Source organism: Archocentrus centrarchus, chromosome 20 (assembly GCF_007364275.1).
Source record: "Archocentrus centrarchus isolate MPI-CPG fArcCen1 chromosome 20, fArcCen1, whole genome shotgun sequence".
NCBI lineage: Eukaryota > Metazoa > Chordata > Actinopteri > Cichliformes > Cichlidae > Archocentrus > Archocentrus centrarchus.
The window spans coordinates 3,090,162-3,111,296 of NC_044365.1; the positions used below are offsets into that span (position 1 = coordinate 3,090,162).

The following is a 21,135-nucleotide window of genomic DNA, read 5'->3' on the forward strand; positions in this document are numbered from 1 at the left end:
CGAACCCCAGGTTGCTCTCCAGTGCAAGCGTTAGAGTGTGAATGTGTGAATATTAGGCAGTAAAAGCACTTAGTTTCATGTGGAAGTGCTTGTATGAAGGGGTAAATGTAAAGATAGAGTAGAGCTCAGTAGAAACGTGCAGTAGATGTGTGAGGCCCTGTTTGACCCAGCTAGAAATAAGCTTTGAAATCCCTGTTGAAAAGGTCTGTAGAACTTTCTAAGAACCCTTTAGTTCCTATCAAAATCACATCAGAGACCTCTTAGGTTCTTGTTAGAACTCTTGGAAAATAGGCATTCCCTCCAAAATCTCCAAACTTAGCTGGACCCCCCCCCAAATCACAAACCCCCCCCTCCAAAACCACTGAAAACAAACTAATGTGGTTATTTTCTTGTCTTTCACACGGCGTGCCTTCCTATCCGTCCTCTGACCGACTCCACCCCAGCAGAAACTAAACTCGGTTTTGTGTAGATCCTCACAGCTTTCCCCTTGGACTTTTACAGCATTCCCAACATGGCCCTTGTTGCCACCCTGTGATTGAAACTTGCCAGTGCAGTTGTTGCTTTGTGTGAGACTCTCAAGCCTTGACGTTTAAGCCTGCAGACCCCCTACCACCACCATCAGTGTCACGACTATCATAAGGATGCAGAGGGGAAGCCCACCACCCTCCGGATACCCTGACCATACATTTGCCTTTGGGTGAAGGGATCCCTGCCGTTCTGCCGGCCACAAGACGAGACGCACAGTCATGAACCGTGATGCCATGTTGACTGTAGCTGAAGAGCAACTCATGCAGAGTGTCAGACAGACAGACTGACTGACAGACATTCAAACAGATAACAGATGGACAGGAGAGTCATAGGAGAAATCCACTTCATCCAAGAATTTTCCCCTCGACATGTAACTCATTCACAGCCGACCGTGGGAGGAGGGGAGGGAGGGACAAAGGAATACCAGCTTTGCTCCATTAACAGCCAAATACAGAGGGAGAGAGAGGGAGGGAGAAGGTAAAAGTTAGAGTGCTATGAGTCACAGAGGAAGATGGGAGGAGACTGGAGAGAAGGAGAGAGAGGGAGGAGGGAGGGAAGGAGAAAGATATAATTATGGTACGAGGCTGCCAGGGCGAGAGAGAGGAGAGAGAAGCAGAGGGAGGGAAAGAAAGAGGAGCGCGAGGAGAGAGAGTCCAGCCCACTCCGCTAAAACCATTCAACTGGTGAGCGAGGGAAGGCATTCAACACAGAGAGAGAGAGAAAGAGGAAAAGAGGTAAAGGAGAGAGAGGAACTCCCTTCTTCTGGGATAACTTAGTCAAACTGCCTCTCTGACACACACACACACACACACACACACACACATGCACACACACTCTGCAGCGACTTCACCCCGGGAACAGGATCTTCCTGCACCAGACTTTTTCCTTCTCTGATTTTTCATCATCCATTCATCACATCTGAGAGTTTTTTCTTTTTCTCCTTTTTCTTATTTTGTTGTTTTTTCTTTTTCTTTCTTTCTTTCTTGTGACGCCTCCACATTTTTCAGCCATCTGTCCCTGACAAAAAAGATAAGGATTACTCATTTTCTCTCTCGGCGTTGTGTGTTTTTTCTCTTTTTTTTGTGTCCTCCTCTCTCTCTCTCTCGTTTCTTTACAGCTTTTTTTCCCTCCGTTTCGCAGGTGGACTGTGAGCTGAGCTGAACTTTGCAGCTTCCAAACTTCTGAGGAGAGAACGTGAGAGAGAGCAAAGAAAGACAAAGACAGCAGAGAGAGAGAAAAGGCAGAGGAAGGAGGAAGGTGAATTTTAAACACAAGACTCTTCTTTCTTCATCCAGGACTCAATTTTTCTTCACTTTTCTCCAAAACTCAACTCTTCTTGAGCTCCTCCGGCACCATTCGAGCATCCAACAGCATCACCAAATCTAGCCCGGCAACCAATCAGGTGTCTGCTGCCGTCATGTCAGTGTTACCCCTGCTCAGCTGGACCCTCCTGCTCCTGGTCCAGGTGCAGAGCTGCGGCTCCACCTCGGACCCGGCGTCCAGGCTCCAGCCGCTTTCCCTGACCGTCCATCCACACCGCCAGCCGCTGCCGGACGTCGCCTCCAGCTCCCACTGCCCCTCCTGTGCCCTGGCCAGGATGCGGAGGAACGAAGGGGTCGCGGCGGGGGATGCCATGGCGGGGCACGACCAAGATGAAGAGGACGCGGCTCAGCAGGATGTGGTGGAGGCAGTGAAGAGGCACATCCTCAACATGCTGCACCTCCAGGCCCGACCCAACATCACCCGGCCCGTGCCGCGCGCCGCGCTCCTCAACGCCCTGCGCAAGCTCCACGTGGGGCGAGTGGCGGAGGACGGCAGCGTGCAGATCGAGGGGGAGGAGGAGGTGAGAGGGAGGGGAAGCCGGGGAAGAGGAGGAGGAGGGGGAGGGGCGGCAGCATCAGCGGCGGGAGACGGCAGCGATGCACAGGAGACGACAGAAATCATCACCTTCGCCGAGCCTGGTGAGTGTAACCCTGACACAGAAGACAGTGTGTGTGTGTGTGTGTGTGTGTGTGTGTGTCTGTGTGCAACGTAGCTGAGTTGAAGCTCAAATTGCATGTGTTACAGTTTTATGTGTGTGTGTGTAAAAGAAAAACCAGCTGTGTCGGAAATCAGCTTGCTGAACACAAACACTCTGTGTGTGTGTGTGTGTGTGTGTGTGTGTGTGTGTGTGTGTGTGTGTGTGTGTCCCCACCTGCTTAATTCCACCTGCGTAGTCATTCAGTTGAAGTCCTCCACTCCCCTCCAACACACACACACACACACACACACACAGCTGTAATCACCCCCTGCTGTTTTCAGAGAATACCTCATTATCTCCTTAAAGTCAGACACTTGTGTGTCTCTGCCCGTGTGTGTGTTTGTGTGTCTCTGCCCGTGTGTGTGTTTGTGTGTCTCTGCCCGTGTGTGTGTTTGTGTGTCTCTGCCGGTGTGTGTGTGTCTCTGCCTGTGCGTGTGTGTCTCTGCCTGTGTGTGTGTCTCTGCCTGTGTGTGTGTGTGTCTCTGCCTGTGTGTACGTGTGCGTGTGTGTGTGTGTGTCTCTGCTTGTGTGTGGGTGTGTGTGTGTGTCTCTGCTTGTGTGTGTGTGTGTGTGTGTGTCTCTGCCTGTGTGTGTTTCTCTTAAAGCAGTAAGTGTGCTGAATTCTTCTCTGACAATCGGTAGCGACAGAGCTTGAGAGCGTGTGTGTGTGTGTGTGGGGGGGGGGGGGGGGGGTAGAGTGAGGTCAGGTGTTAACTGCGTTCTTCCTCTGCGCTGTCACCTTTGACCCTCAGACCTGCTGCAGGTCCCACTTTGCCCGTTTTCTACATGCTTTCAGTGCCTTTAAATCCGGGTCACTGACGGGTCGCTGTGGGTCGCAGCGCTCACGGTTGTGAGGTTTCCCGTGGGCAAAGTGGCTGAAACCATATGACTGTGTCCTGGGAAAACCTCGTAACTCCAGTTTTTTTCCTGTCTGTTAAACAGTGTGTGTTTTAGTCCACCAGCATCCCGTCAGCTTCCAGACTGATGGATGTTCCTCCAAACTCTTAAATCAGAGTTCAGGAGTGATGAGCAGTCAGTTTTCCTCCTTTCAGGCATCTCTGAAAATTCCCTTCAGATCAGCTCAGTCCAGGTTTACCGTAGCACCGAATAATCACATCAGCTCACCTGTATGAGCTCAGCGAGCCGCTGCGACAGCCCCGAAATCCTGCAGTCAGTCGGAGCTGCAGTCCTTTCTGATTCCAGCAGCTCACCTGTCAGTCGAGCAGTGTGGGCGGGACTGTGACGTCTTCTTCTTCCTCCTCTGGATTTTCTGTTTGAGTTTCTGTAGGCGAGAGTCTGGAACAGCAGATGGAAAAGATTTTTATGAAGTGGATCTGTGCAAACAGGCGGAGAAGAGCAGCTTTTATTGAAAGGAAAACACAGAATTTGATGTCGTTTGCAGAGTTAGAAACAGCCAATCACGTTCCCTAAAGTTGCTTCAGCTCCAGAACGTTTCTGAGGCTGTTCCGCTTTCGTTCGGCACATCGCTGATGTTTAAATAAAAATCGAAATGTGCCGCAAATAAACAGAGATCCACGGGTGGGCCGAAGACCCAGCAGCCCAAACCTCTGCTTTAGTTTTTCTGCTCAGCCATCTACAGCTTCTTCACTGTGGAGCACAGCTAAACCTCATTATGCATTACAACCACATTTCAGAGCCACTTTCCTCCAGGCCTGTTTGAGTGTACACTGATTCTCCTCAGACTCAGATTTATGGCCCGGGGTTTGGCCTCTCAGGCTGCATTATGCTCCTCTGACTGCCGGACCTTGTTGGCTGCCAGCAGCTGTAGCTCCGTTCAAGGCAATCGAACGGCCTTGCTGAAATCTAACAGTACCAAAGGCTGCTTCTTTAGATTACAGGCAGAAAACACCGATTTAAGAAAAGCTCACTTTGAACCTTCTTCACAAATGAAATCACAAAGGACCCACCAGACGCTCCAGACCGTCCACTTAAAGTCCCAAAAAGTTTGATCAGTGAATCATTAAATACTCACCAGTCCACTGTTCACATGTTTTTAGCACCACCGACAATTTTCTGCCTCATGTGTGTTTGTCTTTTATGTTTGGTGTTATTGCACAGCACTTTGGTCAGCCCTGTTGCTGTTTTTAAAGTGTGTTACAAATAAAGTGCTACATTGATAGATTTATGCCTCTCTGTGGCAGCTGGGATAGGCTCCGGCCCCCCGGTGACCGTGAACTGGAGTAAGAGGATGGATGGATAGATGGATGGATGGATGGATGGATGGATGGATGGATGGCAGATTTATCAGCATCAACAGTGTGAAAACAGCTGCTGTAAACTCTCAGCGTGTGATTGGTTATTTCATTTCCCTTTATATGTCACCGCAGAGAAGATGAAGCTACATTCCCCTCTATGCCAACCTACTGTGCACTATTTAGTCTGCTATTTGTTTTTTATTGACTGAAACATTTTCAAAGTGAAGTCAGAGTCATGTGACATCATGTGACGCAGTTCTTGCCGGATGTGCGGCAGGGTGACGCTCTTTCCTTGGAAGACCGTTACAGGAATGAACCCCGTAGCCCTGATGTGACAGCGCTGCGGCTGAAATTGAAGCTGAGAGTTTGGATGAAAACAAAGCAGAGCGGACTGACTGCAGGAGACAGACAGCAGCTTCAGCCCACCCATCCACCCGCCCCGGCCTCCTCCCTCTCTGGGTTTTCGGTCATAAGGCTCACAAAGCAAACAGGTGTTTTTGGTGTTTGTCAGTAGGTCGCTCCATCACCATATTGGCCCAGATATAGGATGAAACTGATCATACAGTAAAATGATCGCAGTTTTCCAACATCCTACAACCACAAACTGTCAGGAAGTAGTTTGGGAAAGACTTGAAAGCCACGGGTCTGTTTGGTACATGACCTCACTTTCTTCTGTTAAAGTGAAAACACTCATATAATTTTGGGAATGCTTAAATGTTTAGTTTCAGTTTCACCTTTAGTTTTGGACTTGTCCAGTACCCGTCTTTATTTTAAGCCTCGAGGTGCTCTACGGGCTAAAGGAGGAAGACAGGACCTCGCCACTTTCCTCAGAGCTGATAAAACTTTGTTTTTCTAAGATGTTACTTGACCCGGCATGAGAATACTTTTCACCCTGCCAGTCCTGTGCTTTGTTAGAAATAACCGAGCCATTCAGGGACCTCGGTAATTATTTTGGGCGACGGAGATGGCAAGCAGAGAAGCAGAGGGACAACCGGATTCTTGGCGGAGACCAAGTGTCAACCTCCGTTTAGCAGCTCCGGCACAATATCCATCTGTCCGCCCTTTTCTTTCCATAAGCCCGTTCTGTTGAAATTCCTCTCCTCCATCCCTGTTTATCTTCCCCCCTCCTCTCCCCACACACAGAGGACAATTAGGCTAATTGAACTTAATTGAACACATCATTAGCGACATTCCTCAGTCACTTTCATCTCCCCCTCTCGCTCTCTGCTGCTCCCTCTAACCTCGATCTACCCTTCGCTCCTTTGGCAGACAGAATAAACCGGTCATTGTTGATCTATTCTGGTGGCTGCCTCTGTCTGGGGATTCAAACTAGCATCCGTGAGATGAGCTCAGGTTCAGGTTCACTGACCTCCAACAACTGAGAGGAAACAGTGAATAAAAGCAGCTGATACGACAAAAACATCTGTAAGATATGAAAATAAACTACAATTAACATGTTTCCTTGCTCTGTTTTCCTTTCTCTCACTCCCATTTTTCTCTTCCCACATCTTCTCTTTTGATCCCTTTCCTTCTTCTCTCATCTTTTCTTGGCAATAACTCTTTTTTTCCATCTTATTCTTCTCTGTTTATTCTTTCTTTGTGTTATTTTCACTCCATCGTTTCATCTTCTCCTTGTCTGCTCCTGATGATCGTTCCTCCTGACTCTCCCTCCCTGCCTGTCCATCACGTTTTTAGCGTGACGTGGCGTTAGCGTGTTAATGGCGTGTTTACAGTCGTGCCGGTGAGGCCGTGAGGCCGCTGCTGGTTTGAGGCCGTTGTTGTCGTCGTCCCACCGCATCGTTTGGCTCTGCTTTGATGTGTGACCGGCCGTCAGAGATGCTCTGCGTCTGCGGAGATGAATCACTCGATAGTAAACAACTACAGATTGTGTCCAGACCCGCTGAGCAGAGACACACAAACCGCCTGAAAAGAACCAGAAGACAGTGCAGATCCACACGGGAATGCACAAGTATGGGTATGGATGGAGACGTGATAACTCCTTCCCATCCCCGGTGGATGGTTATGGTGATTTTTGGAACACCCACATAGAAAAACTGCCACACCAAAACTCACGTATGAGACTTTATTCACAAAGTAATGCTCTCTGCTTTTTAGCATCAGGCTAAAAGAAAACCAGCCCCTCAGGGTGGCTGTAGCTCAGGAGGTAGAGCAGGTCTCCTACTGATCGGAAGGTTGGCAGTTTGATTCCTGGCTGCTCCAGGCTGTGTGCCAAAGTGTCCTTGGACAAGATACTGAACCCCAAGTTGCTCTCCGACACTAGCGTTGGAGTGTGTTAGATAATAAATGCACTTAGCTTAGTTAATCATGCAGTGCTGGTGTGAGTGGGGTAAATGTAAACATGTTGTATGAGTGCTCAGACAGAGTAGAAAAGCACTCTCTAAGAACTAATCCATGGTTCTAACCCTCGAGGAGTTTCTAAACACTCAAACAGGAGTTTTTTTCTCCACCTAATGAAATCGCCCCCAACAGCTCCACCTCATCCTCCAGCTGCCTTACAGCTTCTCTAGTTCTAGTGAACTTCCGTGTGGATGTTTGTGGACCAAAAACTTTCAGGTACCAAAGACTGTTTGGTTTCTCCTTGTTGTCCAGTTTCTGGCCAGCTGTGTTTGCATGCAGCTAAACAATAAATGTGGAGAACAACAGAGTGGTCACATTTGCTGAAATGCAGTTTTTTTTTTCCAAAAAAGATCTGCTTCCAGAAACCAGGACGAATGGAAAAGGAAGTCCAGATATCTGCTTCCAACCCTGGAAGCCCCCCCCAAAATTGACCCCCCCCCCCCCCCCCCCCCCCCCCCCCCCCCCCAGACCAGCTGATTAGATGGTAACACCAAAACTTTCAAAAATCTCATCATAAAAACATGAGGCGGCTCATGGTCTCTAACGCCATAAATGAAGTGATTAGAAGAAAGTGAGTTGGTGTCTGCAGTAAGAAAAAAATGAGAGTGAGACGTCTCTGTGTTTGTCCTCTCTCTGCTGTGTCGCTCCATTGGGAGGAATCGGGGAGGACGAGGAGGCAGCGAGCTTAGACAGAGAGGGAGGACGGGGGGGAGGAAAGAGAGGAGGAATCTATCTGAGCCTCAGCGGCTGTCCCTGAATGAACTGCACACAGAAACAGTCAGGTTCATATTTACCACAAACACGAGTTTCAGAGCGACACTGGCTGCACTGGGAGGCTCCCAGTGTGAATGCGCTGCAGGAGAGAGCCGAATCATTCCTAAATGTTGTTAATGTGTTGTGACGTTACAGGGAAGTTGTTACATTAATGATTCTGATAAGACTTTTCCTGCAGCGATAAAGAGACACACGGATAAAAAACAGCTGCAGCTTCTGTTTCACTGGTTTATCTTCATCTTTTGTTGCTTGAGTCCAGCCAAAGTTTGTCCTTAAAGCAGTTTAATCTGTGAATTTATCACGCGTGAACCCGGAGTGAGAGGAGGCTCTGAACATTAACAGCTTCAGCCATGACAGATGCCACAGGGATAACTCACCTTTCTTTGAGCCGTCTGAAGGCTCCACATTACTGTTCCGGATGCTTTTGTGGATTCAGAAGTGCCCATGATTGGATGAGAGTGTTGAGCTGGGGTTGGTTATCCGTGTGCATCCATAGATACAGATACCTGTTAATTAGTTCTCCGTAAGGTCCAAACAACATCCTTGAAATTCCTTAAAAGTCGTTTCTATCCGAGCTCACACATCGCGTGCTGTTCCATTGAAATAAAATGTGTGCATATGGCTTTTACTTTAATGACCCCGGTTTTACACGACAGACTCACAGAGGACAGATACAGGACTGCTTTTTAAAGTCGATGTAAAACCCTCGTGAGCTGCTGCTGCCTCAGGTGCAAAGGGCTTCACGAGCAGGACGTCCTGAGTGCCTGATGATGTCAAAGCTGAGCAGCAGCAGGGCTCTGGTGGACGGTCACGTTAAAAAACTCCTCAGACACGGATTTTTCTTTTGGTGCGACAGAAACTTGGATTCCTCCGAGTTTCTGAACTGTGGTCTCGTTGGCATGTTGGTATTTGGAGACGGGAACATTTGACTGTCACACTGGACTGCTTATCTGCTCTCTTTATAAATAAACTGGCCTGGGAACTCAGACTGACAGACAGACACAGCTACAAGATGGCACTTCAACTTGAAGTTAGCTCAAATTTTTATCGTCCCTGGAGAGAAATCTGCCTTCGAGACTGAAAATGAAAACCAGGCCACAAAAGCAGTTTGTTAAAACAACAAAAAGATGACTGGATGAGGAAAACAGAGCAGATGAGGCTGGTTTAATGTTGGGACGGCCTTCTCCGTGTTCTCATTGTCTCTGAGTTTGAAACTGCTGGAATCGTTTTACTTTTATTTGGTAGTAAGAGCTGATGCACGTGATGGGACAGTTTTAGCAAATTAACAAACAAACTGAGTCTGTCACAGCTCCGGCAGCCACATCTGAAACGTTTCTGCTACTTTCATTTCACTTTATTGTCCCTCCAACGTCGCCTCGCAGCAGCAATAAAAGTACCACAGATGATGCTCAGTGCAACACACGACTACTGGATGGAAAACAAACACAACAGCTTTGTCTTTCCAACTTCACTTCACCACAGTTTACCTCCAGAGACGTACTGTCCCGGTTCTTACCCCGAGCCCCGGTCCTGGTTTTGATCAGGTTGTGGATTCGTGGTTTAGGTGGAATCAGGGAAATCTGCTGCTGCATATTCCCACCTGCTGCTTTAGTGCTTCCCCCTCACTGAGGGTTAACTTTAACCTCACCTGGTCCACCATGTTTGTTGGGAAACAACAAATACCTGCCTGATACGCACTTCCTGTAAACTCCCACATTAAGATACCAGGATCAGATGTTCACATTTTGGTTTCAGGAGCTCCAGTGATGTTGTGATATGAAGTCTTGAGCTTTTCCAGCTTGTTCTCATTCCTGGGAATCAAATTCTGCAATTGTGTCAAAGCCTTGGCATTGAGGGATGGGAGTGGTCTGTGGCTCCCAGCCACATTTAAATGTCATGAGGGTATTTCTCTACCTGAATGAGGATCTTTTCCTAAAGCTAGCTGACCTGTTCTGAGTGCCTGACCCAAACCCTGCATGCACAGGTTTGTAACTTACTCCACCTCCACCTGTACTGCCTCAAAATGCTAGCTTTACCTTAGCATCCAGTTCCTGTGGCTGGTGTGTCCATACTCCAACACCAAAGGACATGCATGGCATGCACCAGCAGCTTTACTCTTTGGCTTTATACATCCATCCGTCCACACTGACCACCCTCGTGTGACTCTGCTGTGTCCTGTTATTAGACAAACTTCCTTAATATGAACTGGAAAGTCTATAACAAGAGCCAGAGCTTCAGCTTCAGCAATAAAGCGAGAGCATGCAAATGCAAAGTAAAAGGAAACAGAAACGAAGGAATGAACCGAGCCGAGGACCTGCAGCCAACAACAGGAACTCACATGTGTTTGTTTGTGTCGTGTGGCCTGCAATTGTGTCTTTGCATGCAGTGTGAGCGCCTTCGGGCCGCTGATGGCAGCTGTGATTGGTTATTACACACAGATCTCAGCTGTAGTTGGTTACTGCAGGGGGCAGGTGTCCTCGACTGTCCCTCAGAGACTGTAAACCTGCCATGCAGCTGGTAAACACGATGCAGGTTTTAGATATGATTTCATTCAGGCAGCACAGGCAGTGACTGTGGCCCTCCCAGAACTCGAGCTAACAATTTAAAATGTCCAACTGATGGTCCACAAGACAAAGATGTTTAATTTACAATACAGTCCAACAAACACTACACTATACAATAAAACACACAAACTCTGTTTGATTAGAAAGACATTTGTTTTCTTTTGATTAAGTGACCTGTCAGAATAGATTGAAAATACGTCCTTGTGCGATTTTCCAGAACCTTGTAATTTCTCCCGTGGGAGCCTCGTTAACCTGCCTCGTTTGCTGGTGTCCTTTGCTTTATTGGACGGTCCTCTTTGAGGTGGAGCAGCTTTTCCGTTTGTCTTTGGGAGGCTTGTGTTTAGCACTTTGTTTGAGCAGCCTTTAATTTAGGCCCGACCTCTTAGTTGGGTTTAGGCAAAGATCAGAGTTTGGGTTACAGTCGCCCCTTCGCAACAGTACCCAGTGTACACTGTAAGGGGTTCTTTACAGTGAGATGGTGCTGTGACCGTCTCACTATCACCCTAACCCAGTGCCTGGCAGCCCTGATGCTAAAGGGGGACGTCAGCAGCTTTCATGTGACCTGAGAATGAGAAAATATCAAACCAGCGCGTCTCAGCTGCCCTGCAGTTCCCAAACCATCTTCTTTCAGCTGACTAACGGAATATTTATTGCAGCTCTAAACTCAGATGCTGTTTAGTCTCATATGACATCAAATGCATTTGAAAAGCTTGAATAATAAAAACTGGATTTCTGGGCTCTTTCTTGGAAGAATGGCATTTTTTCTTAATTTAATTCCCCGAGCGGTGGATGATCCCTGTTTGCTCTGCAAACCAGAACCCAGTGAGAAACGTCCTGCAGTGCAGGTGAGGCACTGACAATCTGTTCTTCATTCAGCTGACGGGATAATCCACTAATGACATCTTCTGCTGTGTTTGGTGTGGATTTAATGTGACCATGACATCATCTTCTTTGGATCCTGTTCCTCTCTCATCCTCCACGCCTCTTCAGCTTTGATCCACCCAAACATAAAGTTTTTATTAAAACGGTATGTTTTTGCTCTCGTTCCACCCTTCGGCTGACGCTGAGCGAGTCCCTCCTCCCATCAGATGGCGACATTTTTAAAGCCTCCTCCTGTTTTTCGGTTTCCTGTTTGAGCTCGCCGTGCGTTCACCTTTCACCTGAACGCTGTCGCTGTTCACATCATCGGTGAGACCCGTTCGCCTGAGGCGCCTCCTTCAGGAGTGCAGCAGGTTTTTAGGGATTTGGAGGCGTCACGTGACAAACAGCTTAAATTTGTCATAACATGCAAATGAAACAGCAAAGCTCTGATCAGGCTGTTAAAGTCAGTGATTCAGGAAGATTTACAGGAGCTTAAATACAAAGACATCCTTTAAATGTGTCCATAGTTAACAGCTTAACTTTATTCTTCGTGGAGCACCTTAAATGCTTCATTCTATCTTTATACAAAGCGTTTGCCTTTATTGGAGGTTTTAAGTTTAATTCCTTTATAATTTCTCCTGTGGGAGCTTCTAATTTCAAACCACAAACATGTGAAAGGCTCTGCTGCAGCTCTTTAATCCTGGACCTTTTCCATGACATGCAGCCTCAGTCACCGCTCCTCTAAAGCCTTCTCTGCATGTTTAAATAGAAGCATGTTTAAGCTGGTGCAGGTAAACACCAGGGCTGATTGTCACCCACCCAGCCCTCCTAATGTAAACTGAGAGGACAGAGGGAAGGGCGGGCTGTCGGCCTTTTCATGGAAAACTGGAGACTTAGCAGGAACAGAGCTTCGTTTCTGAAACAAGTTCCTAAAACTGCGCTCGCTGTGGACAAACACGACATATGGCTGTTTTTGGGAACTATTTCCAGCAGCGGATTAATACATATTTAGTGCCTGAAACCCAGCCGGGGGGACGTCTCATCAGCAGACCATGACTCCGGGATATTTTACTTCTGGAGTGAAGCAGTTTGGTTTAGTTAGTCATCAGCAGCTGCAGGTCAGAGGGAGCTTCTCTAACTCTGATTATGGCGCCCTGCTGACTCTGGTGCTGTCCCAGCTGTTCCTTTGGTTGGCTCTCATGTAACCTGTGAGAAGGTTTCATGATAATGTTCACACTCCTCAGAGGAGGAATCCTCTGAGGATCCACCTGCTGCAAGGATTGTGCAGCAACTTGTTTCGGTATTCCTGCTCCCCTCGGGATGAACTGCAGTGACTTGCATCATTTGGCTTTTTATCTTGTGGCACCGCAGCTGTTGGTCAGTTAACACGCTACAAATCACGATGTTATCAGGACGGGGCCTGAGTCTGCATTTAAAGGGTTAAATAAAAAGCAGGGCAGGAAGACAGAGAGTCTGTGATGCCTTTAACCTGACAGTGTGTGTGTGTGTGTGTGTGTGTGTGTGTGTGTGTGTAAACATGGAGAACAGAGGGGGATAGGATGAAGGAGGGTGTGTGACACATGTCAACAGTCAAATCCAGAATTAGCGGTTTAGGTTAGGCTCCGCCTCCTCTGCAGGCCACTGTAATCACACCTGTGTTACAGTGAGACATGTCAGAGGCTCCTGAATTCTTCCTTTGAGGGTCGTTCTTGTCTCTGAAGCGTTTAATTTAATTTCCTGAATAAATTCTGGGACAAACGCCTCACCGGCCCTCGAGGTGACCCTGATCGATAAACGGCCCCTGTCTCAAAAAAACACAATTTAACAATAACTCTAAAATTACTTGTGAGACATTTCTAATTGAAACTGAGTGTTGCGGTTCCCTCACAGAGGCAGCTGCCTGCGCTGCCCGTTGGGTGGTCCAATGTTGCCGTAATCTTCCCTCACAGGTTTATTCCTTACACGGCGCTCCCAGAAAGCGTTAAATTGATTGTTTTTCTAATGGGATTTCATTTGGATCTATTCATTGTGTTTGTGGTGTCAGTAATATGTATCCAATGAAGTCAGAGCCGTGACCCTCAGATAGCTCTGAGCCTTTGGGGAACGTTAGTCCGAACTTTCAGGTGTCCAACAGCACGAGTTAATCTGCGGACTGTCGGGCCAGCTCTTCCCCTCTGTGTGTGACAGACGGGATTAGAGAGGATTTAATAAGATTTATAATAAACCAGCTGTCCTTTTAACAACATACCAAACAGTGTTTGTGTTGCGTGTTGGCAGGAAGTCTGTTTAGCTTCGTCCAATAAATCAAATCACAGTCATAATATTCTGCCTGCAGGATCCGATGGAGGAGTCAGGGAATGCTGTTTGATTCAAATGTCAGTTTATTGTTCCTGATTTCTGCGTCAGATTGGACCTGAGTTAGAACCCTTGGAGCCGACGAGCTGCGAAGCACTGCACAGGCATGTACTCACTGATGCTTCAGAAGAGTGGGCACAGTCGGGATCTTATGGTGTACGATGTCATTAATGGAATAATCTGCATGTTTGATGGTTTAAATTAGATATGAGATGGTGTTTGATGGTCTCCACTGGATTAAGGCAGATTTTGATGGTCTAGAGTGGACTGTGTAAACTTTGTATTTGGTTTGAAGTGGGTATTAAATGGTCTGAATAAGATGAGCATGGGGTTTTGGTGGTCTAGAATCAGTATTTTAGGATCTAAATTAGACTTAAATTGGTCTAAATTGGTGTTTAATGGCCTAAATGATGTTGTTGACTTAAAGTGAGTTTTGTCAGAAACTGAAGCTATTCTTGGCATCGTCGGGCTCCACCTTATTTTTATCTTAATTCTGATAAGAGCGTTTATGTAAATCAAAAGGAAAACACTGACCTTTACTGCATGATAACTGTGTGTGTGTGTTTGAGTTTCCACGCACACGCTGCTGAGCTGGCCCTGAATCGGGTTTTATGAGTTCTGGAGCTGTGTGTTTGCGTTTGCAGAGCTGGTCTTGTGTAAATGGAGGGGGATTACGGAGCGAGGCCGGCAGAGAGGGATGAGCTGTGAGCTGAAGGCTCGCAGAGGTCGGACACACTCCAGGAAACACAAACCTGTTGTCTCCGAGTGTGAATGAGCTGCTGGAACTTCTTGTTTCTCGCCTCCTCTGCTGTTCCTGTCATTTACTGCAGGTTAACCAGATGTCCTCACAGCTCTGTTTAAAGTCCACCTGCACTCACCTGAAGCTCTTGGGGCCTTTTTCCTGTCACTGAATCTTAATTCAGACTTCATCTTCCAGCTTGTTCCTGTTTCTGTTCTGACAGCCAAAGCTCTCCAAGAACCACAGAAGCTGCACATTTGTTTGATTTAATAGCAACTATGCTTTGAATCTGCATCTGGACCAGCTTCAGCATTCCACCCACTGATGGACGATCATGTGACACATGTGGCAGATTGTTTTCTTACATTAGTTCACTGGAAAATACACGAACAGTTCAAAGAGGCTGCTCTGCTGAACTGAGTCTTCTTTTGCTTTCAGAGAAATCGGTTTTGATCGTGTCCTGTTAAGACTGCAAACAGCTTTTCTTATTTACAGCGTCCGCCTGCATGTTACAGAGGAGCGTACCCGTCATGGCTGAGTTTAACTCACAGGAGCTGTAGCAAAGTAAATATTCGGTTAATGTGAACGGCTACACTGCAGTGCAGCAGAAGATACTTATTTATCTTTCACACACACACACACACATGTTGCAGCTTTTTCCTGAGAAATTACAGTGAAGGAATGTTTTGGCTGCTTCTGCACTCGTGATAAGAAAACTTGATGCTTTTTTATGACAGTTGATTTTACAGCTAACAAAATTAGATCAAGGACAGGCACCGCGACTCGTTTCCCATCGTTTCTGCAGACAGATGTGACCGTACTGTACGCGGCTGCAACAGCTCTGATTGGCCAGTTTCTGTCTAAAGCTGCAAACATGGAGCCAGAGCTGTGAACGTGTCCACGAAAGCTTGTTGGGTTTAAACTTTAACACAAAAGTCACCATTTCACATTCCCTCACACTGTCCCTGCACAGAACTGATTTTGGGCTGAACCGTCCCTTTAAATAGAATCAGAAGAAGAGAAAGCACGGAAAGCAGGGGCAAAGTCTGCAGCTAACCCGACTCAAAGGTCTCAGTCATGACCCTGGTTCTTTAAAAGCTGCCCCAGCTCAGCTGGATGTGGGAGCAATCTGCACTTTTGTCTCTGCACATGAAGTAAAACACAGGCGCTCCTCTTCTTTAGCATCAGACTGACAGATTGGTCCCTAACACTTTCTCACAGGTTCACTGTGTGTGTTTGAGAGCTTCAGGAGTTCAGGCTGCACACGCTATTCTAAGAAACAATGAATGAACGGGGCTTTTATTTCCTTATCTCTGTGAAGTGCTGATGATGATGTAAGCGAGACAATCGCCTCCGAACTGTCGCTTAAACTGCGTTAATGGACTCGCTAAAGTGCCGGCCGCCTCCACATACGCACACGAGCCGCCCATTCACACCGTTTATCAGAGCGTCGCTGCTGCTGACATTCATAAACTCCCAAATCGTGACTTTGATTTTCTGTATGGACACCCACGAGCGAGAGACATCAGGGAGAGAGCGGCAAAGGTGAAGCGAGGATCTTATGCAACACCGGCGGATGGTAATTGGGTCTTATTGGTCTGGAGGTTTCTAGGAAATATAAACTACAGTGTTACTGTGTGTGTGTGTGTGTGTGTAAGAATGGATTGAATCCCTGCAGAGCTTTAATGTGTGTTGCATCTCTGTGGGTCACACTAACTCTGCACTCTGTTGTTGCCCAGAGGTTCCAGCTCCTCGATGTGAATGTTTTATTCTGTTCTTTACTCCCCACGATTGGAAACTGACCTTCAGAACTCCTTTTTTCTTGTTTATACTCAAAATCTGCAGTCAAAATAAAATGAGAACTTTATCCAGTGTCCAGGGTCCTGCTAAAGTCTTAAATGTTCGAGCCAAAAAACGTCCCCACACTGTGATCGCCTACATAGAAAACTATCTGCAGAGGAAGCCAGCAGCCGCTGCGTGAAAATGCAATATCTCACTTCCATTTCAAACGGCTGCGCTGGCTGTGACCTGCAGAGGAAAAACGCTTCATTTGTTTTCAGACACGCTGCAGTAAATCCAGTCGTCCTGGGCTGCAGTAATGACACCGAGCTCCTGGTGGGAACCATTAGCTGCTTTAAACGCCGCCTGACTCCAAAACCTCTGACCGCTGCTGCCGAGTCAGCAGGAAGAGTCCAATCAGCTGTGTGTAGCTCACATGTGGCTCACACACACACACACACCCACAATCATGAGTGTGTGTCAGACTGAACTCACTCGTGTCTCTGCTGACATGCTGTAAAATGTGTTAAAATCAGTACCTGCTGATGGCTGTGTGAGTCAGTCCTTTCAGGAAACTCAGGAAGGTGACGGCGCCCTCTGCTGGAGGTTTCTGATAAACTATAAACAAGCCATAAGTCACCTGACTTACAGAGTAACTCGGTATAGGAAGGTTGGGGTTGATGGCTGGGTCACACAACGCCAGACGTTAACACAAAGCTTTCTGTGTGTTTGCTGTTTGAATGCTGTTGGTCTGAATGTCATTTGGACATTTTCTAACCATTTGTCTCCATCTGTCTCAGGTGAGGCTCCCGGCACGGTGAACTTCGTCCTCTCTAAAGAAGGAGGTGATCTGTCTCTGGTGGAACAGGCGAACGTCTGGCTCTTCCTCCGTTTGGCCAAGACCAACCGCAGCAGAGCCAAAGTCACCATCCGCCTCTTCCAGCAACACCACCCTTCCAGCGGACATTCGTCTCTGCCGCAGGACGACATCCTCCTGGCGGAGAAGACGGTGGACACGCGTCGCAGCGGCTGGCACACCTTCCCGGTGTCGGGGGCTGTGCAGGCGCTGCTCCAGAGCACCACGAGCTCAACCCTGAGCCTCAGGGTTTCCTGCCCGCTCTGCGCCGAGACCGGCGCCACGATCGTCCTCGTCTCAGGAAGCTCTGAGACGTTGCAGCGCAGTAACCAGCGGGAGCAATCCCACCGGCCTTTCCTCATGGCTGTGGTCCGGCAGGGGGATGGCAGCGACTCGCAGCGGCGCAGGAAGCGTGGGCTGGAATGTGACGGGAAGGTGCGTGTCTGCTGCAAACGGCAGTTCTACGTTGACTTCAAAGACATTGGCTGGAACGACTGGATAATCGCACCACGCGGTTATCACGCTAACTACTGCGAGGGCGAGTGCCCCTCCCACGTGGCGAGCATCACCGGGTCCACGCTGTCCTTCCACTCCACGGTCATCAGCCACTACCGCATGAGGGGCTACAGCCCCTTCCAGAACGTGAAGTCGTGCTGCGTGCCCACCCGGCTACGAGCCATGTCCATGCTGTACTACAATGAGGAGCAGAAGATCATCAAGAAGGACGTCCAGAACATGATCGTGGAGGAGTGCGGCTGCTCATAAACACAAAGCTGAACCGAACCGGACAAACTGGACTGGAGAGGATATGAGAGGAGGAGGAGGAGGAGGAGGAGGAGGACCTCTGAACCCAGAGAGGGAGGGGAGGAGGATGACTTTCCGATCATCACGTCACTTTTATCTACTGCGTTCCATCTGTTGCCTCCGTCCATCCTTCGAGGTCGCCCTCTGGGGTTAAAACTCTTCTCGTCCAGCAGAACTCAGAGAGAGTCTCCACGGCACTTTCAAAAAAAGAAATGAAAAGAAAAAAAAGAATCTCTAATATATTTTTGTTACAAACGGAGGGAGCGAGGCTTATTTATGTGGCTGAGATGTTCAAGCACCACTCAACCAGTCCGACTTTGGAGAGATGAGGTGCCTGAAAAAAATTACGAACAACAAAAGAAGAAAAAAATCTCAAAACTATGCAACTTGTTTCACGTATTCCAACCTTATTGTATTTTATTTGTTTCTGTTTGTTGGTTTCCCAAATGTTTACTTTTTCAAAATGTTGGAAGAAGAAAGAAGAAGACTCTTTTGTATTTTATTTGGAAGTATTCATTTGTGGTGTGTGTGTGAGTGTGTATGTGTGTGTGTGTGCGTGTGTGTGTGTGTGTGTGTGCATGCGTGCATGTGTGTGTGTGTGTTGAGAGATACTTGAAAGAAACAAGTTGGCCCGGCTGCTGGAACCAAACACTTCTTTATGTTATAATTATTATTGTCAGTAAGTATATTAATATTATTATTGTTAATAATATATTGTGTTATTATGTCTCTTTCTTAAAGAAGCGTTACAAACGTTTTTATTTTTTGCACTATAGCGACCCGTGTTCAGATTAGTCACAGACAGAAAGGACAGACTGGAGGGGAGCGAAGGTCACAGGTTTGATCCCCACAAATCTTAAGAGACAACCTGGAATGTGTCACCAGTTGTGTCACTTCCTGGTTCCTGAAGCCTGGAGCTGGTGTTTAACGCTCACTGCCAGAGAACCTGATTTGGCCAAAAGTATGTGGACAGGCGGCTGGCTCACATTAGAATGTACATTTGATTTCAGGATGTTGGTCTTAATGCTGTTTCACAATAAAAGCCAGATTTTAGCAGCAACGCTGCATCCCTTTTGGTTTAATTTCTGTTGGTGGAAAGTGTCTCAGTGAGCTGTGGCCCTGCTCATTTCCAGCTCTCGCTTCTTATTCCAGAGTAATAGTGGAGGTTTATTGGTTATTGTCAAGTTTATTCATTACTATGCTGATGACACAATCATTTACTCATCAGCCCTCTTCCTCGATGGAAAATCTGTCTGATTTAAAGTGGATCTATTCTGCTTATTTCCAGCTCCACAGTTTTATTCTTGGACTCTGTGACAGCAGCTTTGCATGAGTGGCAGTTCAAAAATAATCCTTCTTTATCTCAGTGCAGCCCCTCGTCCCATCCTCTGTGAAACAAGCTGTTTTAACCCCCTCCCCATTCATTTCAACTTGCTTCTGATTGGCTGCCCCACGCAAAATGAAGGTTTTAACAGCATGTGGGCGGCCATGTTAGCGACATCCCACTCTATGACATCATACAGATTGAAGAGTAGAAAAAACTGTGATAAACTGAGTGTGTAGAGCAGCCTGAGCTTTGGGATTACAGTAAATGTGCTGAGCTCATCAATAGAAACAGTAACCATGTTTCACATGAACAGATGTGACAGGAAATAAGGAAAAGCAGAATGAGCCCACATTTTAATATTTCTTTAAATCTGTGCTTCAATTTGTTTTAATACACTAAGCATCACCAGGAAACGATGTCTTACATTTGCAGCTTTCTGGCCATTAGAGGAACTGCTGGTTATGACAATTCAGCTGTGGAGGCTTCTGATTGGATAAACCTACATGTGTCTGTTACACAGCTGTGCTACCCAGCCAGTTAGCAAATATATTTTAATATGTTTGTATCGAGCTAATTACCTACATGAGCTAATCACAGCAGGAACCTCCGATCCGCCTGCTCAGAAGCTTTGAGTTCTGATGAGGTGGAAGAAGCGCTGGTCACACACTTACTGCAATTATAAGGGGGGGGGGGGGCTGCAGCGACCCCGTCTATGCTCACTCTGCGGTGAATGTTTACAGCATTAGCATTTACAGCTCTTCTTTCTCAACGAGCGCAAACAAAAGCGGCCTTTATTCGTTTATTAAAGCAGCATTAAGAGCGTTTTCCACAGAGGCGCTGGAAATGAAAACAATTTTTTAGTTAATGGTAGATGATTAATATGAGACTTTATATAAAATTGTTCTCCCTTCCATTAGCATAAGGCAAATCTCTGCATAACTGACTGCAGAAAAAACAGGACTAATATGAATATTAATTATTAAAAAAATAATTTAACAATGCACTTTGAATACATTAAATGGGACTTTTCATATTAATTATAAAATCCACAACTGATTTGGATCTAATGGTGAAATTAATGTTGGATATTTAATGTTTAGTTTGCTTCAGGAGACCAAAGAGTCGAGTTTGTGCATTTGTTTGTTTAGTAAATGAAAAGAAATGAATTTATGACCTGATTCATGTGGATTTCATAGAAAAATACAGAAATGATTCCTGAAGTAATTTTGTGGATGACTGATGTTTAATTTATGTTTCTGTTTGGATTTTTTGGTCATTTTGAAACAAAAGTTTGTCTTTGAGTTCTCAGCTGTTGTTTTCATCCTCTCGCTGCACATCAAGAACTCCACTTCCCATAATGCTTTACTCTCTCATTGTTCTGAACTGCAGAAAGACAATCCACAGCCGCTAAATTTGGGAGAAAACAAACGCTGTCCAATCAGACTCCGGCTGTTTCTGCGTCGTGTGTGTTCCTGTCAGTATTGTCGATTTGTTCACCAAAAGTTTTGGTGTTTTTTTGATGAAGTTACATGTTTTTACTTTTTGGATTTTTTTTGTTGTCGTGGTTTCTGAGGAGGGCGGAGCCTCTTCTCGTTCTTCTGGACTTTGTGGGACGAACTCAGAGTTGGTCCTGTGTGTACATGGACACAAACAAAATGTCAGTGCAGAAAAAACTCAAAAAGAAGCAAAAAGTGGAAAAAAATAATTAAAAAAAAGAAGTGGTTGTATTTGTTCAGATTCTGTTCTTTTTATTGAGATTAAAAAAAAAATACTGACACTGAACAAAGTGGACAAAGAATAAAAAGTCTATTTTTTATTCTGTATATATGGAAATCCAGATTCCAGTATGTTGCATTGCTTTGTTGTACAAATCAAATGTGCTTGTGGCATTTTTCTAATCTAATTTATTTTACAGTATTTTTTGTTTTTCTGCTTCACCATTAAAGTTTAAAGG

At 46.5% G+C, this 21,135-nt stretch overlaps 2 protein-coding genes across 3 annotated transcripts in view; one reads left to right on the forward strand and one right to left on the reverse strand.

The window, feature by feature from the left end:
- LOC115799318 (NACHT, LRR and PYD domains-containing protein 12-like) overlaps positions 1–21,135 on the reverse strand; it is a 652,446-nt gene that overhangs the window by 101,437 nt on the left and 529,874 nt on the right. The window lies entirely within an intron of this gene.
- On the forward strand, positions 1,135–21,118 carry inhbaa (inhibin subunit beta Aa). Of its 2 annotated transcripts, XM_030756447.1 has the most exons (3): positions 1,135–1,262; positions 1,669–2,489; positions 16,995–21,118. In XM_030756447.1, exons 2-3 carry the CDS (start codon positions 1,946–1,948, stop codon positions 17,813–17,815), a joined length of 1,365 nt encoding a protein of 454 aa, XP_030612307.1. In that variant the 5' UTR covers positions 1,135–1,262; positions 1,669–1,945; the 3' UTR covers positions 17,816–21,118. The 2 variants fall into 2 exon arrangements, with proteins under 2 accessions (XP_030612307.1, XP_030612306.1); XM_030756446.1 differs by lacking the exon at positions 1,135–1,262 and having other exon boundaries at positions 1,269–2,489.

Bases quoted from the DNA above. Each gene is read 5' to 3' on its own strand.
- inhbaa (XM_030756447.1), top strand. From the start codon at position 1,946: ATGTCAGTGTTACCCCTGCTCAGCTGGACCCTCCTGCTCCTGGTCCAG. The intron at 2,490-16,994 runs GTGAGTGTAACC...CATCTGTCTCAG, and splicing joins CATCACCTTCGCCGAGCCTG to GTGAGGCTCCCGGCACGGTG.